Source organism: Bidens hawaiensis, unplaced genomic scaffold (assembly GCF_021521415.1).
Source record: "Bidens hawaiensis isolate Kalapana, Puna unplaced genomic scaffold, B.hawaiensis_p1.1 tig00017699_1, whole genome shotgun sequence".
NCBI classification, from domain to species: Eukaryota; Viridiplantae; Streptophyta; class Magnoliopsida; order Asterales; family Asteraceae; genus Bidens; species Bidens hawaiensis.
Window position 1 is genome coordinate 1 of NW_027492673.1, and position 23,978 is coordinate 23,978.

At 34.8% G+C, this 23,978-nt stretch overlaps 1 protein-coding gene and 1 non-coding gene across 2 annotated transcripts; one reads left to right on the forward strand and one right to left on the reverse strand.

Annotated features, from left to right (window-relative positions):
• Window positions 1-10,109: 10,109 nt before the first annotated feature.
• LOC143554483 (putative clathrin assembly protein At5g57200) lies at window positions 10,110-17,859 on the reverse strand. The gene is made up of 12 exons (XM_077044228.1): window positions 17,770-17,859; window positions 14,010-14,148; window positions 13,797-13,924; window positions 13,046-13,138; window positions 12,804-12,920; window positions 12,656-12,721; window positions 12,492-12,572; window positions 11,937-12,017; window positions 11,671-11,853; window positions 11,505-11,577; window positions 10,664-10,719; window positions 10,110-10,508 (listed from the first exon to the last, which is right to left on the reverse strand). Exons 1-12 carry the CDS (start codon window positions 17,857-17,859, stop codon window positions 10,110-10,112), a joined length of 1,506 nt encoding a protein of 501 aa, XP_076900343.1.
• TRNAS-UGA (transfer RNA serine (anticodon UGA)) lies at window positions 14,674-14,756 on the forward strand. Its single transcript has one exon. It is a non-coding gene; the product is annotated as a tRNA-Ser (tRNA).
• Window positions 17,860-23,978: the final 6,119 nt, after the last annotated feature.

Consider the following 23,978-nt stretch of genomic DNA (forward strand, 5'->3'; position numbering starts at 1 on the left):
TCACATGGAAAGTTAATTATTAAAAAAATGAATCAAACTGTCAAATGCTTACCTGAGGAGCGGATTCTTGTTGCACAACCTCACCTGAGGGTAAGAATGTTTTCCCACAAAACTGGTCTGCAAATCAATTTATTAGGTTATGAAAAATGAATAATCACATGGAAAGTTGTAATAAACAAAGAAAAACTGTCAAATACTTACTTGCGCTGGCATTTTATTTTGCCCCACAACACTAATACTTTGGTTAGAACCAACCGGAATGGGAACAAGATTTACCTACGAATTGTGACAACAAATAGTGCCAATTATGTATGTTGAATGCATTAATTAATATGTTTATATGTAACATACGTCACTTACTTGACTTGCCGACAACATTCCTTCGAGATGTCTAAACCTAGCTTCAAATGCTAATCGGTCCTTATCACGGCTTGCTAGCATAGCATCATGGATTCAAGTAGAGCCGTTAGCTTGTTCACCACTTCATCTCTCTGCGCCGCCTCATACTCAAGTTGGGCAATCCGTTCCTTAAACGAGCCTTTTACCCGACTCACACCCCAATATTTACCTGCTATCAATCCGTACCAAATCCCTTTTAAAAACCCACCTTTCTCTTTTCCAAGTACTAAGATGACGACATCTGTGCACGGTTCAAGTGTCAGGGCTCCGAAGGCGATCTACTTTTCATGCTGAACCTGCAAGAAAACAAATGTCAAACTGCCGATTCCTTGCAAGCATAATGTCATATTTCATGAACTGTAGTTCTTAAAAAATAGCAGTTATGTGCATTCCTTTCATGTTAGTGAAATGATAATACCACTATTTTTTAACTAAATAAACCAATCACACCCAGTAAAAAATATCCGGTCCAATATCCCTAGTACTTGATAAACTACTGTAAGTAAATAGACAACTGCTGGTTTTGTAGTACTGCTGTTGACCATCCTAACTAGTAGTTGTATCAACATCAAGTGTTTAGACAAGTTAGACAGACTCAAGTTTGTTTGACGCCACTAAAAGGGTGTGTGTGTGGCAATAAATTGACTTTAACATGTTTTAAAAACTTTAATACTAAATCATACTAATTTGGTTTTCACGTCTTCGACAACGGCATTCTTGTATGCACCATTTTTGTCCTCCCTTGATTTCATTCACATTAATGCACGGTCGGGCGTCTCATCCGGTGCAAGTTCCTTGTTTTTTACCTTGTAAAATATTCAAGAGAAAGCAGCTGACGGTCATGCATTAGACACATAATCAACAAATCATTGAAATAGAGAGTGAGGTGATTACCAGTTTCTCTCGTAGGTAAGAACAGCCCCATCGTCCCATGTGATGATCAAAAACATTGTTTGCTCGAGCTCCCTTTGTTGAAGCCGAGCGTTTCTTCAACCACACATTATAATCATTTCATTATATTTAAAAAAAACATAAACCTTATATAGTCGATCAATCTACATATGCAGAGTAAGAGGATTTATAACTGAAACTGCTCTGATTATGTGTACTCAACGAAGCGATCTCAGTCTTCTTGCTTGATCATCGTTCTGTGTCCCTTGGGTATCAGTTTCTCTCGATGGTTTACCACACACTTATCATCTTTTATTGTCATGTAATCAATTATGAAGTTTTGGGACGTGTCAGAATAGGAAGAACAGTCCTTAGGAATCCATACACGTGCAGGTTTCCTGGTTTTGGAGGATTTTCTTGACTGTCTTTGTCTTGGTTTTAAAACAAAATCCCCAGATTTTTCAATATTAGGATTCCTTTTCCTGATTTGTTTTTGATGAATTCTTAGACTTTTCAGTCTTAGAATTTCTTTTTGCTTTCTCCTTTTTGGTTATCCAGAAAGGAGGTTTATTATTCTTTTTATTTCTGGATCTCACATCCATTTCACTGGCAGAACTATCAGACCGATCATTTCTTGTTCTTGAGCTTGGAATAGCTCTGGAACGGAATTGGTTTAAATGTCTGTTTATTTTCGTTTCCTTCTATGCCAATTCTTGTAATGTCTTGCAAGGTGAGATGGGTTACCACACACATAACAAAGTCCTCTTTCTGATTATCTCGATAAAACTCATCAAAACTATGATATATTAGTTGTGGTGAATAAGGTGAAGCTTGGAAAGGAACAAACATATTATCTGATCTATACCACGGTCATCAAAAACATTTGAATAGAATAAATTTACACAATCATGTTGATGACTCCCATAATAGTTATTATCAAATTGATTGTATAGTTGAGGATGATAAGCTTGATTATTTGATTGATAAAAATTGTTTATGTGTGGTGGAACATATTTACTTGAGGTACTAGGTTTTCATTATCAAAAAAATGTTCTTTAATGTTATCTCCGTCTACTTTACCATCACTTGTGAACAACTAGCATGTTTGTCTCAACAAACCCCTTTTCTTGCACATTTATGTTGTAAGCAATCTCATCAAAAATAGTTTCATAATCACTATCAGAAGTGGAAACATCATTTTCATTCACACCATGAGAAGTGCCAACATTAAACACTCTCACATAGTACGTGATTGTTCAAAATATTTTTCAAATTTTTATTATTACAGACAGGGTTAGCAACAGATGATTTTAGATTCACACTTGAATCAAAAAGTGAATTTAAAAACTTTTTATCTCCAAAACCCTTGTTCTTTTCCACACACCCACTTTCTTCTACACGACCTACTGAACAAGATGAACCACCATTAGGATTAACTGATGGAAGAATTGCGATCAACTGTTTGGGATAGCAGGAGTAAATGACTTTGGTTTTTCGGCACGTGTCCAATACCATAGAACATCTCATCTCAGGTGGGGAGTTGAAACTAAAATGGGGTAGGCTAGTATAATTCTCATTAAACAGTGGTGGAACAACAGTATTATCATAGCCAATTCCGTTTTCTGTATCACCCCAATCTGTGCCCCCAATTATCCCATTAAGCTTATCAGAAGCTAACTCAAAATTTTCAACAACTATTTTCCTTTGAGCTAAATCTAGCTCTAATTTGACAATTGTAGCATTTAACTCAACCACACATTTTTTATGATGTTCAACTAGTTTTTCAGCTTGGAAAAGTTTTTCATTTAACTTAGCCATATCATTATTATGAGTTTTAATCCTAGTGGCGTAGATCTTTTCAGCTTTCTTAAGTTCGTTATTATGACATTTAATGCCAAAGATTTGATCTAAAATCACATCATTATGGGTTCTATAGTGCATAACTTTATCTTACAAGCTTGTGAGCAAAATTTGAGTACCTCGGGAATGACAAAAGTAGGTACAGATGATTCAACAACATGGCTTGATGAGGTGCTTGCTTGATCAGTGAAGGTCATTCCAGCAAAGGTCAGAGGATTCTTCAACTCCTCAAATTGGTCATCCTCCCAATCTGGTAGAGTTGATTCAGCAGTTCTTGTAATCATGGCCTTTGAGCTCGAATCGAAGTTTCCCTTAGATCCACTTCCTTGACCGATTCTTAGGACTCTTGACTTCGAGGAGTAGTTTGGAATGTCGTTCTTGTCATGTCTTTTAGCACCCTCATTATCAGAAATCTCGGTGATCTTGATGTCATTCACATCCATTGGTGGATTGGTGCATTCTCTTGCGAAGTGACATGTTTCGTTGCAACTGTAGCAACGCAGCTTGTCTTTCTCAAACCCAATGCTCTTCCCATCAACATATTTGAAACTGTTCTTCCCATACTTTTCATGAAGTTTGAAGCTCGGTGACAGCCATGGGCCCATCTGGTACTTGGTGTCCATTTTCTTAAGATCCCTCTTGTTTATCTCGGAAGATCTCCTTGTTCAAAGGAAGGAGGAAGCAACTTTCCCTTGTAATAACTCCTCATGGCTTGCCATAAAGACATGAAAATAGTGCCACATTGGAGTCATCAGGAGAAATGGTTTGAGGAGCAAGGTAAGCTTGATTGCTAGCAGGTTTCTTGATCCCATGAGTCTCAGGTCTTGTGCAACTGCCTTGTCAACTGCATCTGAAATGAACTTGAGCTTGATGATGCTTGGGTTGAAGTAGAGGTCTTGAAGGCAGAGCTAACAGTTTGAGCAGCAGGGTGTGCTTGACTCAGAAATGCAATGCTATAACCTGATCCAGTAGACATTTCAGCTTGATTAAGAGAAGTAATGTGATTTCCCATCCTCAACTTCTCATCCATCTCAAATGACTTGATAATGGAAGTCAAATCAACAAGGGGGTAATTGAAGGTTAGTGGTTCTCTTGATTGTGATGACACTACTGTTCCAAGCATAAGGAAGGGAGTTGAGCAACTTGTCATTGATTTCAACTTGATCATATTCAAAACCAGCATTGTTGATCTTAGTAATCAAGGTTTCAAATCTTTGAATGAGACTGGCAATTGATTCTCCTTGAATATAATTTGAACATGTTGAATTCTCCTTCAACATTCCCTTCTTGTTGTTTCTCATTTCAATGTTCCCTTCAAACTTGTTCACCAAGGCATCCCAAAGACCTTTAGCCGTGGGTGTGATCCCTCAAGCTTAGTGCAATTTCATGTGAGATACAAACACTAAGAACACCAAAGGCCTTTTGATCATAACTAAAACACTTCTATCATTATCATCATAGCCAGTAGCAGGCTTAGGAATTTCACTATCAGCAGGAGTAATAGTGGGATATATGGTCCTTGCTCAAGGGGTCAAAGAAGATTTTAATCAAGAACTCTGATGTAGTTCTTAAATCTCCACTTGAATTCCTCAAAATCATTATCCCAATTCATCAACGTTGAGGCTTGTTGGTAGTTCCAGCTTCGTTCTCAAAGATCATGTAACCTCTTACAACATCATCCCTTTTAACTTCTTCATTGGGTTGGCCATCACTTAAACCACTTAAGGATAAACACAAAATCAAACAGAATATGCTAAAAAACACAAGTATGGAGTAATCGAATGTAATGTATTCAAATGCAAAGTGATCGAATGGAGAGTAGCTTATGTGAAAATGATTAAATAAAAAGTATCGAATGGTTAGACAATCTAATCGAATGGATGAATCTAATCGAATTACATTATGAACTAATTGAATTGTCTAATCTAATCGAATGGCAATTCGATTCGATTAGGTTGGTATTCGATTAGAAAGTAATATGGATTCGATTACAGATTTGATTCGATTAGAATACTTTGAGATTCAATTAGATTAAGCAAACTTGATTCGATTCGATAACACTTGGATTCGATTAGACTACCACTTTGATTCGATTCGAATACTTTCTTATTCTAATACTATTGTACTTTAGGAAGGTACAGTGTGTACTTTCCTGCCACCTTTTCAAGATTTCCCTTTTGATTAAAGTCACTTCAATCAACTTTGACACTTTATGGATCTTCACAAACACCAATATCTTACACTTTCAAACACCGACTTTTTGAAGATTTTTAACATCTTTAACACAAATTTCTTGAATTTTAACACACAAACTTCAACACAAAGCTTGAACACTCGAAGATTATGAACTATTTGAACACTTTTGTAGCTTAGAGTAACCTGTAGACTACAAAAACTCGTTGAAAATCCGTCTTTAACACAAACAAGACCAAAGTCCAAGGTTGTGACCCAAGATCTACAACTGGTAGAGCCCGAAGCTCTGATACCAATTGCAGGGTCCCTTGGAGCGGATCAAACAACACAACAACTAGTTATCTTGGATCAACCTCTACACTAGCTAGCGGAAATCACTAGTGAGGACGGAGATCTCGGATCTTATTTGGTATTTGTTATTGCCGAGAATAAGAGAGAGAAGAGAGAGCTTGCGAGTTATGAGGATAAGGTTTTTGCAAAAGGTTAAGTTGTGTTTGAGTTACACACTCCATATATAGTGTCTAATCTCATACACTTCTCTTTCATTATATACGGCCCATTGGGCTCAAACGCAAATGGCCTTGGGCCCAAACATACATAAACAAAATTCAACAAGCTAACACAACATACAAAATACAAAATACAAAATACAAATACGAAGAATAATCATGAAATGGGCCTAACATTGTTTGCAAATTTATACTTGATGCATGAAAAATAGAGTAACTTTTCTCTAATTTATCATCCTTAGTAACAATTAATCCAAAAAAATTCAAGCCTTGAACATGTATTTAATAGAACAGATGTGTAATCATTCACTTTTTTAAAATCTTGGAACCTTAGATTGTTCCATTAAACTCTAGCAGTAGGGAATAATGAATCCCTTTAATGATCAAATCTGCTTTTTAACTCTTACCATAAAACACTTGGAATATTATAATTAAAATACTCCAACTGAAGTGTTTCCATCGACATGTTTATGTATAAAGACGTTAGTTGTTGCTCTGTAGTGCCATTCAATATATTGTTTTCATCATTTGCCTCTAACACATCCGTTGATTTGAGGTGTCTTTTGACATTTGTTGTCCAGGACATATAGTTCTTTCTAAAACTTTTGAGAGCCAAAAAATCAAGCTTTGCAATATTCGTCATGTTATTACTAAACACAAAATAAATGCATACCGGAATCTACATACTCATAAGAATTTAAATAAAATAAATAGGTACAACTACAAACATATAAACGGTCAACAAACAATAAAATTTTTAAGGTTGGAGATTATAAAGTAATACCACAACCAATATTAGTATTATGGTGGCTAATCTAAAAACTGGGTGAATCATCTTTCAAAATATTATCTTTAGTAATCGTGAGAAAAAAAAGTTTTGTATTTATGAGAAAATTGAGATTGATAATTGGTTATTTATAGAAAGAAAATTTATAACCGTTTTATAACCGGTATATGACTATTTCCTCAACGGTTATATATATAATCTATACGTATAGATATAAAAATAATTTTGTAATAAGTGAGATATAAATGCATGTTATTAAATATGATGCACAATTAGTGTGCAGAATAACAATAATGAACTTGTTAGTATTCATAAATAAACGTTAATACATGAATAAAAGTTAGTGTGTTATAAATAAATGTTAGTTTGCATAAATAAAAGTTAGTTGACATGAAAATAAAAGTTAGATGCATAATTAAAATGTTAGATGCATAAATAAAAGTTAGAGATATAAATAAAGTTTAGACACATATCTGAAAGTTAGAGAGTTAGTAAATAAAGGTTAGATGCGTAAATACAGGTTAGAGAGTTAGTAGTCTTATAATTAGTAAAGTCCATAATGAGAGTCTTTTAGAGGGGGACGGGTGGAGCGTGGTGGCTGGCCATCATGTGTGATGGCCTCATAAACACCGTCGTCGGTGCCCCCATCACGCGTGATGGGGGGTTTTTCGTGATGGACATCCCACTGTGATATCTCACAAAACCCAACACACACACAAACCTATATGTATGTATGTATGTATGTATGTATGTATGTATACCAAAATCCATCACACTAACACCACCCCCACTAAATTCTATCACTAGTGATGGAATGTGGTGGGGTGAGGGTGTCACCATACTATTGGGTGGTGGTGGTGATGGATTTGTAACCACCCCCTCCCCATTTATATTTATTTTGTTTGTCATTATAATTATCTTTTTAATCATTATTAATGATGTATTTATCTTGTTTATAACTGATGGTCTTCTTTCTCGGTTGAGCTTTTTATTAAGACATAAGCGAATCGTGCTGATAACGTGTTTATTATATATCAATAACTAACACAAGATTAGTGTTATTTCTTAAGAACTTTAAAAAGATTATAAGAGAAGTAGGGAAATATCTATATATTTGAAAGAGTATATATCAGGGTGTATCTCTTCCTTTACATTAGTATAGTGTTTATACTACAAAATAGTGTTTTAAAAACCGGTTGAACCGGTTAAACCGGAATTCGCACAACATGCCGGTATTTTGATTCTGGTATTTTTTGCCGGTTTGCTAGAACATCGAACCGACTTTTTTTTTCTTCTAAAATCCGGTAAACCGGTTTTAAGTACGAGAAATTTTTGATATTTCGCGGCCCATCTTTTTTCAAAATTACTTTCAATCCAACAATTAACAATCAAACGTGTAAACTTTATGACCTTTTTTAAAAAATTGAGTGTTTTTGTATATTTTTTAATATATATTCACTTTTGGATTAGTTTTGTTGTGAAATCGTTTACTTTTGGGTTATTTTTGGAGTTGAAGTTGCATTTGTAGAAATTATAAGGTAAATTATTCAACCAGTTGCTCTCGGTATAACCCGGTTGGTACCATTTTTTTAACCCAATCCGGTACAAGTAAAATACCGGTTTTAAACCATTGCTACAAAAGCTAAATTGTTTAGTAGACAAATATTAATATTTAGGAGACACTAGGTAAGTAATGTTCATTATTGACTTTGAAAATATTACAACATATTTCATATATTTCCTTTTTTAATAAGTATATCCTTTTAAAAGGGAAAATGACAAAAAGGTGACCTTGGTAATCCTCAAAATATCCATACAAATCCACCTGTTCATTATGTTCAGCTCAAAACCAACTTCGCCACTTTTTTCCATCCAAATGATCGAGCGACACCTGTCAAGAATGTTTATCGTTGACGCCTCGTTTTCTGATCCTCCCGCAAAATTCTTTCAAGTGACCCCTGTTTTTTTTTAAATCTAGGTGTCGGATGAATTTTTTCAAGGCGACATGTAGATTTTTCTAGCCATTGGGTGGATATATAAAATGCAGGCGGCTACTAGATTAATCTAGGCGCCACATAGTTTTTTAAAATTTGAATTTTTTTTATTTATATATTAAATTTTGATCTTTAAATGTTAAATGTATGAACTTGTTTAGAGGTGATGACTGGGCATAAGAGGACACTAAAACTATTAAAGTATTTGAAGGCATCGTATGTATTGCTAGGTAGGTATCGCTAGGAAGTTATCTTGAACTCATATAACAACTCGGTTTCTCGAAGGGTCTTATTAAAGAGTTACATCAATAAAAAATATTCATTTAAAAAAAATGCCGGGTACTCCGTACACGGCCCCCATTAGCTAAAGGTAGCCCGAGCCGGCCACGAGTCCGGACGGACGGAGCCCATAGCGGTCCACCTATTGAGGGATTCCCCGGATAAAACCCGACCTCCACGCCCGCCAAACGGCACGACATCGAGGAGTCGGTAAAACCGGGTGAGATCAGGACTCAAACTCTAGCAAACCAGGGTCATCCCTCATATCTCCATATAAATTGGTGATAGTGAGGTTTGAACCTCCTACCTCTCACTAGTAAAGTGAGTGCTCTACCATTGAGTCACAACCAATTTTAATTAGGTTTATTTTTAATAATCCATATTGAATAGTATTGGTCAATAATAATCCCTATTTATTTTATCGCTACTAGCGGTTCCAATTTAAAAAAGTTAGCCTCCAATGCCCCCCCCCCCCATTAAAAAGGACTTAACGACGTCATACTTTGGTCTGAATTTTAAACTAATGTTTTAGGGCTTTTGATCGGAAGGAGGATATGAATCGAGTGATGTAAACTTAGCTCGAGACGGTGATCAAAACAACTTGATTTTTGTTAATTGTAAGTTCGAAGACTCAAATTAAAGCAATATTTCGTCGTTTTGGAGCACCGTTTTGAACTAAATTTACATCAATCGGCTCGTATACTCCTTCTGATCAAAAGCCTGAAAACATTATTTTGAAAATCGGAAAAAAGTATAATGTCGTTAAGTTCTTTTGAACGGGGGGACCATTGAGGGCCAAGTTTATTAAATTTGGGACCGCTAGTGGCGATAAAATGAATACGAATTATTATCGGTCAATATCATTTAATAGAGATGATTAAAATCCAATAAACCTATAAATTATAATTTCTAAACCATATATGACAAGTGTAGCCAGTCGTAGCAAGTCGCCATTAAAGGTTACTAATTACAGCTATAGCCTATAGGCACAAAATTAAAACAGATAAAAATGGAATGCAACAACAAAGACCTACATTAGTTTAAACAATAAACTATGTGGAGCTAGTCTTTAGTCCAAATGCTTATGACTTCCTGACAACCTAGAAGTTATTGATTAAAATCCCATATTTGTCACCACCTCTTCTTGATTACAAAGGGAGTGCATTATTAAATGTGGAAAAGATAACCGTAGTTGTTCTAGAGTAACCCTTGCTTTCCTTGTGATGCTTTACTACTTTGAGGATACTCATAAACGTCTCCAAACGGATTTGATGCCCCCATAGCATGCTGGTTATTGTAAGCTACCAACATGTTTTGTTGTTTATACGGGTGATGATATAGATGCGGATATTGGTTTTGGTTTTGTTGTTGTTGGTGATGCAACATCGTCATCTGCACATTCATCGGTGTTGTAATTCTGCTCGACATCATGTAAGAGTCATGCAATGGTAACTGTGGTGGTTGTTGCTTAAAAGGATTATGTTGCATGTTGCATTTATAGGTTGTGTTGTAGCCAGCGTTCTGTAGCTGGATTTGTCTTCTAGCTGCTTCGTCTTCGTATAAACTGTCTAATAAGAACTTGTCGAATTGACCACCCTAAAATAAGAACTCAAAACTCATAAACGCGTCTTTAGGTCAGTGGATTGAAAGAAATTGATCTAACCGACCCAAACCAGTTAATCCTATTAGGTTGCAAGTAGGGCTGAACAAAACTAGCTAATCAAATAGAAACCAGAATAATCGACCCAAACTTGAACAGAATTATACCAAAACTGAACTTCACCAAAACCAAACTGAACCACAAAACCTAACCACACCAAACTTGTTTATAATGTTTGTTATTTGAATTACGGCCCGATCTGATTAATTTGCAAAAAAAGCAAAAAAAAACAAAAAAAAAGTTAATAATAAATAAATAACTAAATAAAAATCAGGCCAAGATTCATTACCGTGTAGTTAACAAATACTGTTTGTCTAAAACTTTTGGCTCAATATATTTATTTTAGACCAGCCTTTCAGGCCCAACCTTTTCAAGACGAAATGCATAAACAAAACCGTACCGAACCGAACCCATACTGACAACAGAAAAACTGAAACCAAACAATTTTGGAAAACCAAGAAATCAAAATTTCAGTTTTGATTATGTTTGAACCCCAAACCGACCCATGCACAACTACGTCTATTATGTTTGAACCCCAAACCGACCCATGCACAACTACGTCTTCAAATAAAAGACCCCCAAAGTTCCAACTATTTTTCTTTCTAAGAATTAGTTAAAACTAACCAATTTGTTTTGTGACTTGTCAATATTAATGTTCTTCTCGACAAGGGCAAGCTCCGATCCTGGTGTAATTTTGCTTTTGTTCCAGTCTGTAAACGACGACTAGGGATCAATGCCTATGAATGATTTACATCAATTCGAATTTTAATTTTTTACTTGATGTATGAAAGTCACTGGTAAACAAAAGGAGTATCATCGATGGACGACATCTGTCGGTTACCAATTTCACCGACGAATTGCCCATCAATTATGTCGTCAGTGAGACACCTTTATTTTATAGTAAGTGTATATACTCGAAAATGAGCACATACCAGTTTGCAAAATATCAAGGACCATTGCATTGCTTTCTAGATCTGAAGCTTCAGGTTTTATTTGATTCAAACCCTAGTTAAACAATAGGCAAATTTCATACAAGTACTACCTATACATGAATGTAGTTAGATTAAAAGCAAGTAATAATGTTAAAATGGAACTTACCAATAGATCATGATCATTGGTGTGAGATATAGAAGACGGATCGATTTCCTTTTTCTTAGGCTCAAGCTCGGGCTCAGGATCAGACTTGCACACAATTTGTAATGCCTCTTTATCATCAACCTGTTCCTCATCATTTTCTTTAGAGTTTGAGTCTTCACTTTCTTCTTTGAGTTTCACATACTCCTAATTACATTTGAAAAAAATTTCAATGACAAAAGCCAATTTAAAGTGATTTATGTCTTGATTTGGAATGAAGTGGCCCGTACCAGTCTCATATTTGAAACCAAACCTATCGAAGGAGCTTCTCTAACATATTCCTCCATTGTGACAAGAAATGAAGCTGGTGGCTACAAAATCGTAAATAATTTCATCTTCACATCTTGTTAATGTTAAGACTTAAGACTCTAACATCTAGGTGGTTTAGGAGAATATCAAGCACCACTAGGTGATTTCTAGAATTACATTTAAAACTAGACAGTTAGCCGGAGCGGGTTGCTAACTCACCATCACCACACCCGAACTCACCAAAGATAAATATTACATATCTTTTTTGTTCTCTTTTCCAATATTTCATTTAACTTCTTGATTTTCTTTTATTACTTATGATATTCAGTTATTTTAAATATCTAAATACACAGTTTTGTTTTGTTATCTATATTGCGATAAGATTATTACTGAAAACCGAGTTGTAGTCAAAATAAAGTAACTTTATTTAAAATGCAACTTTCGATACCTAAGGTTTTATATCAAAATGACTTTACATGCTGCAGAAAACTGATTTATATAACACAAAAAGTTTATCCATCCACACATTTAGGTACCTGTCTTAAAATTGGGAGTTGAAAGTTCCTTGCAAAATCTAAGTGTCGACAGTAATTGTAAAACTCAGCAAGATATTCAGCCTGCAAAAGATATTAAGATCATATGTATATCGTGATTTTGTTTGGATGTCGAGAATTGTTGCTTCATGGATAGCAGAATATACCTGTTTCCCGGCTTTTTTGTATGTATTCAAAGCTTTTACAGCTTCATGTTTAGGCATGTCGAAGAACTAGGAAAAGATAAGGGTGGTTAACTCTTGGATCAATAAGAAAGACAAGATTTTAATATAGTAAATCTCTTAAAAATGATACCAAATCAACAAGATTTATGACGCCATCATTGATGGAACAATAGATCTTGAAGCTTTCTTTGAGAACTAGACCCAAAGCATATTGCACAAGATAGTTATGGTAAGCGGCTCCTTCGGGCTACGAGAAACAAAGTAGATTCGTTAGTTTGGTATGACCATCTCTTCTGTAAAAAGAAGATTAAATTTACACATTTCAAGTTTATCTTAGATAATTTAACTTAAATATATATATTTAACATTCACCTGACATCCAATGAGACGATAAAGAAGTTGCTGCATTGCAGGTAGTTGTTCTAGTAACTCATCGCTATTCATGATCCGAATTCTATTATAGCCCTTCACAATATCGTAATCAATCATATTTAGAAAAATCTTTGTTTCAACATTCGATTATTCATGACATAAAAGTCATTTTAATTGTGTTTGTGATTAGGGATGGCAAACGAGCACGAATCTAAAAGGTAAACAAAAACCCAAAAAAATTGAGATGGGTTTTTGGATATGAGATTAGTTTTAATTTTTTTTCTTGGTTATAATATTAGTTGATACCTGATACGCGCATACCTAAACCATACCCCTAAACATTGTCCTTGGGTAATAGAATAATAAGCAGATCACTTGCAGCTTTATATTCCAAGTTTCTTGGGTAATAAATTTTTATAAAACCTTATATGGTAATAATAAATGTATTTATAAATCCCAAAGAGTATATTCTAATAAGCCAATAGGTATGACCAATACCATACGAGTATTGAACTTGATATGGTACACGATTTTACAATCGGTATGATACCGAGATATCAATACATGTCCCGTTGTCATCCCCATATTTTGAAGCAAATAATTGTAGCTAAATTACTTGTTTTAGCAATTAAGCTCTTTTGTGAATGCTTTTTTATGTTGCTTATTGTCTTTCCGACTGTTATCTTTGTGACCCTTTTTAATTACTGACAATGTTTATGAAATCAAAAGCATATGATAATATCAATCATACCGTGCTTATTCCTGCTTCGCGTCTAGTTGAACACTCCGTCTCAATATCATACTTTAACAATCTAAAACACTCTAGTCGTTCTTCAAGAAACATTCCATACGTTCGCACCCACGCCGAGCAATCCCAAGCTTTTTACATGAATCATCATTATATTAGACGTAATGAATAAAGTTAGCATGTAGATTTCTAAAGAAGGGTTCATGATTAAATTACCAAGAGAGCTTGAGTCATCTTTAAAACTAGATATTTGAAAAACTTGTCTTCTTTGCAAATAATTAAGTAATTCTTCTCTAAAATAAGGATCACCTTCCCTTAATATCCTATGGAACACTATCAAAGTCTTTATGGCAACCTGCAAAATCAAAACCGTCAATAAAAAGAAAAACATAATCCCACCAAAATAGCATACGTACTTCGGTATAATTATTAAAGCATGCATCTCCTTATGTTTTCCTTAACTTATATTTTGTTAAAAGATATTTTGTTTGATTGTTTATATTCTACATGTATTCTTCTAAAACAAAATGACATGATAAGGTAGCTTGGAAAAAGCAAGATTCCGGGGCTTATTTGAGACCAAAAATGACCTTCTACAATAGCCAATAGGCATATACATGATGTTGGCGCGTTATTCCATGTACACGGTACATGTTAGATAAGTCACTATGAAAAAATACGTTGCTAACATTAAATCTGTCATATATTGCATCCCTTAAAAACAACGAATAAGACAACTTGATAAACCTCTCAGTGTAATTGATCCAACCAATCTCATGAAAGCCCTTCATTGTGATGCAGCGGTAAAACGAAAAGATAGTGGCGGTATGCACTCATATGGCCATGTTCTATTCGGAGGAATAAAATAAAATTGTATTTTGGAGAGATGGCTGAGTGGTTGAAAGCCCCGGTCTTGAAAACCGGTATAGTTCACTATCGAGGGTTCGAATCCCTCTCTCTCCTTTTTTTCTTGTTGAATATATTTTTTTATTTTCTATTTTTATTTATTGGATTGATTTTGACCGGATGGTTTCATTCTCATAAATAAGGGGAAGTGGCTAGGCTATCCCGCCTAGCCAAGCCAGAAAAATGGATTAAATATAAATAAAATCTTTTGTTTATGACACGACCCTATATATGAGGGAACCGAAGTGACTCCAATTTCAAGTCTTTGATCTCCTGTCTCAATTAAATGGGGTCAAGATCGAATCATGTTGATTCAACGAATACCCGTGATGAACTTCCAAAACCCCAAAAATCCCACCCAAAGGTCAGGGAAAGTGAAGAGAAAAAGTAATTATTATAAAATTCAAGTTTGTCTCTCCAAATTACATAACCAACATATAAATAAAGGTTCTAATACGAAATGGGCCTAAAATGGGCCATGGGCCAAACATAAACCCAAAAACAAAAACAAAAACAAAAACATAAAAATTGCTGAAAAACAATCAAAGGCCCATAACTTTATTTAGGAGTCGTTTTTGAGCTTCGGACAAGGGCCAATCTGTTTGCCACAATGTGCTCCTCGTCTCAAGCTTCGATTTGACTGGTAATAGACCAAGTTATGCCCGTTTCGTGGGCCACCTTTTGTAGCGCGATCTTGGGCCTCCAGAAACATAATAGCCCGATCTTCAATACTTGGGCCCACATCACATTGCAAGGAGGGCTCTATAGTTTGGAGATCACCAATGGGCCTTTTGATTCTGTGAACCCACTTACGACCAACAATGTTGGTGGGAGCGGGAGCCGACACGTATACCAAGGTCTGGCTAGAACGTAAAGAGACAACTTCGACACTCATTTATCGCATTATACCAGCAAATTATGGGACTGAATAAGAGTGAAGAAGCAAGAAAAAGAATATGATTAGGAAAGTGTATAGGTTAATGAGTTTGGTCACATAAACATTTGACCGTGGTGGTCGGGTGGGGTGAGGGTGGTTGAGGACTTGAGGTGGAAAGTGTAGAAGTCAGAGACTCATAAGGTAGAATAACTTAGTTGAGGGTATACTAGTAGTAGTGAGAGGTGCAAAATTAAGAGTCAATGATGGAATCGAGAAGGTAGCCACATGGAAAGTGAAATGATGGGAAGTATTTGTTCGAAGAGTGTGAGGATAACAAAGACACCTTAATGCCACAGGACAACTATTTGATGACCGTTTTGCTTGCCTGTGCTCAACGCTTGTGCTTGCTATATAGTGGCAGTCTTCATCGGGCGTGAACTCAGCGGGATAATCGATGCGCAAATGCCTGGTAGTATTTGCACAACGAACGCATCACTGGTCGTGAGTTGATGTCGCTCACCAGATAAGTCAAAGGCAGGATGAAACCTGTCGACCCAAGCATGACAGATCATTGGCTGGCCTTCGAACGCTACACGAAGTCAGAAAGATTGACCCATGGCAAGTGGTATCAGAGAGGTTCGATACTCAAGCAAGTTGGGACATGAAAGAATCAGAGAGGTTTGATACTTAAAGATTTGTCTAATCATTTATGGTCGGAGCTTGATCTAAGTTTCCTAAACCCAAAGACTTGGTTATGTGTTGGTGGTATGGGACGCTGACTCGGTGATGAAGTCGGAGGGGTGACTTATGTTGGTGTATGGGAAGCTCACATGGTCATGAGGACGTATCACCTTAAGGCGTATTATCACAGAGGCGCTGGAAAGTGTGCAGCTCGTTCCTGAGATGTTTCGTGTCTAGTTGCCAGAACAAAGTTCAAGGCCATGGCGATTATGTTCAAGTACTCCAGTACTCTTTAATAACATATATCCTTCAAGCCTCCAGTTTCAAGAACAGCTAAAACTTCAATATCATATTTCAATTGCATCATTGGGTTATTTATTTATTTAAGAAATGATAATTGGGTTTAGCAACTTAGGGACCAAGAAAGCATAATATTACGTTTTCAAGTTGGAAATCAGTTCTTATACCAATTCATGAACGAACTGATAAACAGAAACCCGGACGAGCATAACCATGATTAGGGTTATTGGATTGCGGATTATTGTAATTGAGTTTTGAGTTAGTTTCTTGATTATAATAATATGAGAGGTTATCCTAAATATTTTTGTGCTCGTCTGTGTTACTATTTATCAATTCGTTCTTGAAACCGAGCAGGCTTGGAAGTACTACAAGTATTGTAAGTCGTGTTAGAGATTTAGAAGAAACATGAGTAGATGAAATACGAGGAATAGTTGTTGTGGTTGGATGAAAAAGACGTGCACTCCATGTCTCATAGGAGACGTGTAATAGTGGAAAGTGAATAAAGCCTCGAGTCAAAGTAGGAGATAATACAATGGAAATGGGATAATTAACCACACTGGTATTTTTCTCTCACTCATCATTTGGTCACTGCAATAGATCATCATATAAGAAAGCAACTTTTCATCCTATATCACAAGAAACACTAACGTTAGCGTGTTACTTAAGACCAAATGTTGCATTTTATAGTATTGCTTAAGCATAATAAATTAAACGACGAGTTCTCTAGTTTTTCTTTTTCAGTTAGAACGGTGCAATTTTCTAATAGTATAACGGAAACGAAATAGAAATAAAGATTAAAGAAGACTTTACAATCCAATTTTTCGTCTTTAATAATCTTCTATGTAACGTGTGAATGCAGTACGCAACGTCTGCTCGTGGAACAACTACGGATGTCGCTGCAAAGATCCCTACAATCGGAAACAAGACATGCTTAACCAAATCAGATCAAGATCAAAACTTCAGTAATTTATGAAACCACTGGCTTATGATCACAAACATAATTATATCATGATCATGATCCCTATACACATCAAACTCACTTTTAACATGGCGATCCTTTGGTGGAGATTCAACGTGACTAGTAGCTTTAACAATCGCGATGTCCAAATGCTTTTGGTTGAATGTTGCAACAGAAATGAACATTTATATATATAATTACTATAACATAATAATGAAAAGTCAGTATATAATTGTATTTGAATTAGAACATACCTTGAATTCGCTATTCACCTTTGCAAGGCCAACCTTGGTGGAGTCCTTCAGAGCCCCATAGGCTTTTCTTAAGCTTTCAAATGTACCCATCAATCTGCAAATGATTTTACTTTTCCTTCATAAATTTATGTAAGAATTAATTTATTTACGTACATATAAACACAGATCTGGACATGAAGCTGAATAATTGGAAAAGACGTTCTTTCTATTTTCTTGGTTTTATGTTTGATTCCAACTATAGATCGATCCTAACTTTTGAAAGAGAGAGAAATTAAATCTATTAAGATTTAGTTTTGATAATAAACTAGGTTAGTTACTCGTATTATACACGAGTGGAAAATAAAGAAAACACAAGGGTTAAAATAAAAACGCACTCCAGTTGTGAAAACCCCGGAAACTCTATCTAAGCTCTTGATTCTTTTTAATGGATGATTGAGAAAATCCATCACAATAGTACAAGATTTTTAATAAAAAAAAATACAATATAGAAGTACAAAAGGGCAAAACAGACATTTTATGTGCATTTGCTTTATGTCTAATCAGAAATACATGCAGACAATCAAACAATCAAAACATAATTAACCATTCAAATTTTTAAACAAATCACACAACCACAGCAGAGCGCCTGTTCATCTTCTTCAAGTTCTAGAGAGAGAAACCCAAATATACGTTCAACAACTTAACTATCCGGCGATCCGATAGACGTCATCTAGATAATCGGTACGTTTGCTTCCTATATAATCTATTTCTGGGTTTACAGGCAGTCGATTTAATAAACGATTTCATTTTTAGGTTTTAAAAAATTTGGGTTATTTTTAAGATTAAGAAAACCTTGTTGATTTTGAAAGGTTTTTTTTAGCTTAATGGAAGGTTAACCACAGTAACGATATCAAAAACGATATATTGTGAGGTTCAAATACTAAAATCTTAAACTAAGAAATACAGTAATATTTATCGATTGAAATACAGTTATAAAATTTTAAAGTTTAGGTTTAAAATTTTTTGGGATTTTTTAAAGTTTAAGAAAAGTAAGTTTATCTTGGAAGGTTTTTAACTAAATCTAAGATTAACGGACACATAGATTTGTCCGGTAAACAACAAGTTAGGTGTCTTCAAAAATTATAAGAAAACGATATATTGTGTGTTTTAAAAAAGTCAATTAGAATCTTAAAAAAGTTACATGATTGGGATCTTAAAAAATTTAAAAAATGCTTAAAACAGAAAATCAACAAGATATGTTGTATGTTAAAAATGAACAATTTTAGAAAAGTCTAAGGCAGTTGTTTTTTGGGCATTTGTTTGCTCTTTTTTTATTATAAACTGTGTTGACTGAATTTATAGTTTTTGATTTTTTATGTATAATCGTTAATATTGTTTTGCTAAGTTGTAGAAAATGAAGGAAAGCACATAAAAAATTAAGTACTTCATAATCGACCGAAAAAGTAGAAGCATTTCGAAGAAAACAAAAAAGGAAATTAAAAATACATTAAGTAATCCAATTTATGTGAAAAACTCAAAAAAAGAAAGGAAATGGCAGCTGATGTGGAAGAAAAATGTATGCCAAACTTTAAGGGTACAAAAATGGAAGTATCTTTTTTGGAATTTATAGTTTTGAGATTGTTTTGTTTAATAATGTAGTCTCTTTGAAAAGGGGGTTTAGGAACATAATTCAAAATCCGATTTTTATTGAATCAACCGACTATAAAAAAAATTGAAAGAAAACAAAGCTTAAAAATATTGAAACATGTAGTATGCATTTAAACTATCTACTGCTATAAGATTAAAAATTATGTTGTAGTATAGTGATGTTGAATAAGTATTAGTTTGATTATTATTAAATACATATTTACATGAAAGTGAAGAAGATTTGTCAGATGCTATGTTGAAAAGCAAATGATCTTTAACAAGAAAAGGAAAGGAAAAAAGGATAATCATAATTCATAAAGAGTTAGGTATGTAAAACATTGGCATCATTATAGATGTACTAAATTATAAATAATTTAAATCTATTATATAGAGAGAGAAAAATTTTAATATTTATTTGAACAAACAGATTCTGAAAGTAGTGATTATCAAGAGAATATTACACCAAAAAAATGGAAAGTGCAGAGACATAAGCAGCGGGAAAACAAGTCTGAATCAGGTAGTATTAGATTGACTAATGCTTTAAATTATACCATATTTTATAGTCTAGTAATATGGAATATGGCTTTGATGGAATGTGTTTGAAGCAGATACGGCAGAAAGTCGGGAAGGGGGATCCGAGGACATCAACCAACCAAGAAGCACTTCAAGAACTAAGCGAGGGGGAAAATTAGGTTTCAAAAAACATGCTTTCAGGTAAAATTTAAAGATTGTGGTAGTATGAAATGTTTTAAATAATGGTAGTGGAAGTTGATGAGGAAGAGATTTATGTTGGTAATATGTTATTTATTAATTAAAACATATGTTATAGTTTTATGAGGATTTTTGTTTAACAAAGGCTAAGGTGTGTTAAGCCAAATAATTTGTACAAAAGGTTTGAGAGTGTGAAAAAAAAATGGATAAAAGGTTGACAAAGTTAATCATTAAGAACATGCAAAGAGATGAGTTCAATAAAGGACATTATATTAAAAAAGGTGGACAAAACGTTAACATAGATAATCAATGATAACATACAAATAGATTCGTTAATAATATATTAAAGTAAATTAAAATATTGTGGTAGTATTAAATGTTTTAATTGAATTCCATTAAATTTTGTTCGGATACATTTGATACTAATTTGTGAAAAATTTAAATAACATATTCAGACAGTGATGAGATTGACACAAAGAGGAAACGTAAGGCGGGAAAGAAAAAACAAACAGGTAATTAGTAGCATGTCAAGTTAAACATATATTTTAAATAGATTTCAGAATTATACAAAAAATTAATGAATTATTTAATACTAACAGCTTATGAGGGAAAAGATTCTCAGAAAGAAAACTCAGACGGGGAGGACACATGTATATATTGTTAGTTAAAAAAGACTAAAACGTTTGTGAAGTTTAGATCAAATTTATTAGGATAACTAATTTTAATTACATAACAGGTGAGAAGGTCCAGTGGTCAAGAAAAACGTTTATGGGGAAACGAACCAGAGAGTGTAAAAAAGAAAAGGCAGAAACGACAGACGAAAAAAAGAAGGAAAAGTGGCATGGTATAAGGACAAGGTCATCACCGTAGCAGTTATGCATGTGCATAAAGAAATTATGAAAGAATCAAAAGATAGGTGTAAAGAAAATGGGGTTTGGGAGGATGATAAAGTTTAATGTTGACGGGATAACGGCCATGTTAACGCATTTTGTGGTTGACATGTTCAATCCGGATGAAATGACAATTGAGGTTGAGACGAGGAGTATTAAGGTAACAAAGAAGTCAATAAGAAGATTGTTTGGAATACCATGTGAGGGAGAAAAAATTGAAAATTATAAGTATTATGAAGAATATCACAAGAGTGTGATTGAATGGAGAGAGAGATATCCAGGTCTACATGTTGCCCCAACCGAAATTGTGGCAAAAATAAGGGAAGCTGAGGACAAAGATACATTCATGTTCCGTCTTAATTTCTTAATGTTGTTTTTATGCATAATGGGGGACTGAAAAACTCAAGGGATATGTAGAGAGGAAATCTTGCATTACATAAGTAGGAAAACATATTTCAAGAAAATTGATCGGAGGTCTTACATTATGGAATGCTTAAAAACAGGTAAGCTTGGATGGGAAAGATGTAATGTAAGCAAGTACTTTTGCGGGCCACTGGTAGTTTTAACGGTAATTTTTGTAGTTAATTTAAGAATGTTAATGCTCAGGATGTGTCAAATTTGTAAAATGCATTAACATGTAGGAAACTAATATTCGTTACTTTCTTGTTACAGCTTTTATATGTCGAAAGCATGGACTTCAAAGAAGTATGTTCAGATGAAATACGAACCCAATGTTGTTTTGGAATAAAGAGTTGCTTAGTTCAAGAGATAAAAAAGAAAGGTTAGCAGGAGGATTCGGAGTATGGGAGAAAAAGAAAATTAGAAAATGGATAAAGGAAGAGAAAGTTGATGACGAAGAAGTTTTGCAGGTAAGAAAAAACAAATTGTAACATATGTTATTTATTAAATAAAACGTATGTTAATGTATATGATGTTTTTTTTTGTAACAAAGGCTAAGGTGTGTGAAGCCAAAGAATATCTCCAAGAGTTTGAGAGTGTAAAAAACAAATTGGTAAAATGTTAAGAAAGCTAATCAATAAGAACATACAGACAGAGGAGTTTGAAGAACTTTGTAGCCGTTACAGACACGACTAGAAAACGGTCTTTAACGACACGCGATGATTTATGGCATGAAAATGTGTTTGTCATTAAAAATGTGTCATAATTTTGAAAATTCAAAAGATTTATGACACGAATTTAGTGTGTCATAGTTTTGTCATAAAATAAAAAAAGAAAAAAACCGGGGTGTATTTTAGAAGATGGGTGTCATCTTTCATTTCCCAATAAATAATTAAACCCCCAAATTTAATTTACAAATCGCGTCCAGGTGCCTGCCCTAGTTCATCTTCTCTTCAGATCCTTCTATACATGATTTTGCACGAAAATAAGGTTTAATCCTCCAATCGACAGTCCTCGTTCTTTTATTTGTCTTCGTTCTTCTTCAATTAGTAAGATTAATCCAACTTTTCACAGCTTTTATTGATTTGTTTGGAATCGTTCTTCTTTTGACCTTTGTATGCTCTTTGAAAACAATTGTTTTCGTTTTCTTCTATATGCTCTTTGACTCTATTACGACAGTTGAGATCTAGTTTAGCTGCTAGGGTTTTAAACAATACTTCCGTTCTTTATTTTGTTTGACGACTGATTCAGCTTAACATCTGATAGTATTCACTTAAATTTACAATTTTGGTTATCTAAAACATAATCTCATTCATGTCAAATCTTAAGTTCGTTTTTTAAATTCAATCTTGTGCTCATCTTTGTGTGTGTATAATTAGGGCTGGGATTATAAGCCCTAGGTTTTATGATAATTTATACCATTGAGTTAATAAATATCTCAAGGGTAATTGAAATTAACATTTAAAATTTGATTTTGATTGTCATAGAAATGGTCGGACGTGGTGGAAGTAGGAAGGATGAACCAGTAGCAATCAACAGCACTAATGTGTTTGCTGCTCTTGTATAGAGGTAGGGTACCAAAAAGACCAAAATACCCTTAAGTACCACCCGCGGGTCAACAGGAAGCTCCTTACGAGACACCCGCGGAAGATATCGATCACTCCGCATAACTCTTTAAAGGAAGAACACTCTTATACCATGCGGAAGCATCCAGGCACCCTCACGCGTCACCCGCGTGGTAGCACATCTACCCGCCAAAGTAACCGCAAGGGAATGCCAACAGGACAGCTGCAGGTAACTAACTTCTTTCTGGAAGAACTATCACAATTGTTACTTGGAAAATACGTGACTCGTCAACCAATAAATGAAGGACACCTGGCCAAGTTGTTATAACCGTGCACATGGCCAGGGATTAACCCGTCCTACACAGGTTAACATGTGTCCATGTTGTTATACCATTGCACATGCAACGTATAGCTCAACCTATTGTAAGAAGGCACGTGTCCAGATGGTTACGGGAGGACTTCCAGAATGGGACAGCTGGCCCAATCATATTCCCACATCCTTCGGCTATAAATACCCTCTGAATCTGCATGAGGTACATATTCACACTCCACTATCTACTCTCAACACTTTAGTACTTTCTCTACATCAGAACTGTACTTATTTTCACGCCGGATGGTGGTTACGGGAAGACCCCCCCCTCTTGTCCTTCCCGTAACGAGCTCACGGTGTTTGTTTTGCAGATTCCGGTCACTGGACTTTGAGAAGTCGTACTCATATTGTGTTGGTTGTTATTGTATCCTACCTGGTTGATTCATTAGATCTAGGACCCGTATAGGGGATTGTATTATTGTTTTTTCATTGGCGCCATCCGTTTTAGTGTTAGAACTACATAAGTTTTTGTTGGTTTTTTGGTTCGTACGATATGAGTAAACTTCCTGAAGGGCCGACGGGAACTCATGTACTTGTTTCACGTATTACTGATACTTAAGCACCCGTAGACTTTTCCTTGAGTGTCTTTGCACGTATCACTGCTCCTAGAAGTTCCACTCCAGGTAACTTGGGATACATCATGGCGCC

What these genes read in the sequence shown, in the direction of transcription:
- LOC143554483 (XM_077044228.1), bottom strand. Translation starts at nt 17,859, where the DNA reads ATGGGTACATTTGAAAGCTTAAGAAAAGCCTATGGGGCTCTGAAGGAC. An exon ending in ATCGTCTCATTGGATGTCAG is followed by an intron (nt 12,921 to 13,045) that starts GTGAATGTTAAA and finishes TGTTTCTCGTAG; the next exon opens with CCCGAAGGAGCCGCTTACCA. An exon ending in CCAATGATCATGATCTATTG is followed by an intron (nt 11,578 to 11,670) that starts GTAAGTTCCATT and finishes TTGTTTAACTAG; the next exon opens with GGTTTGAATCAAATAAAACC.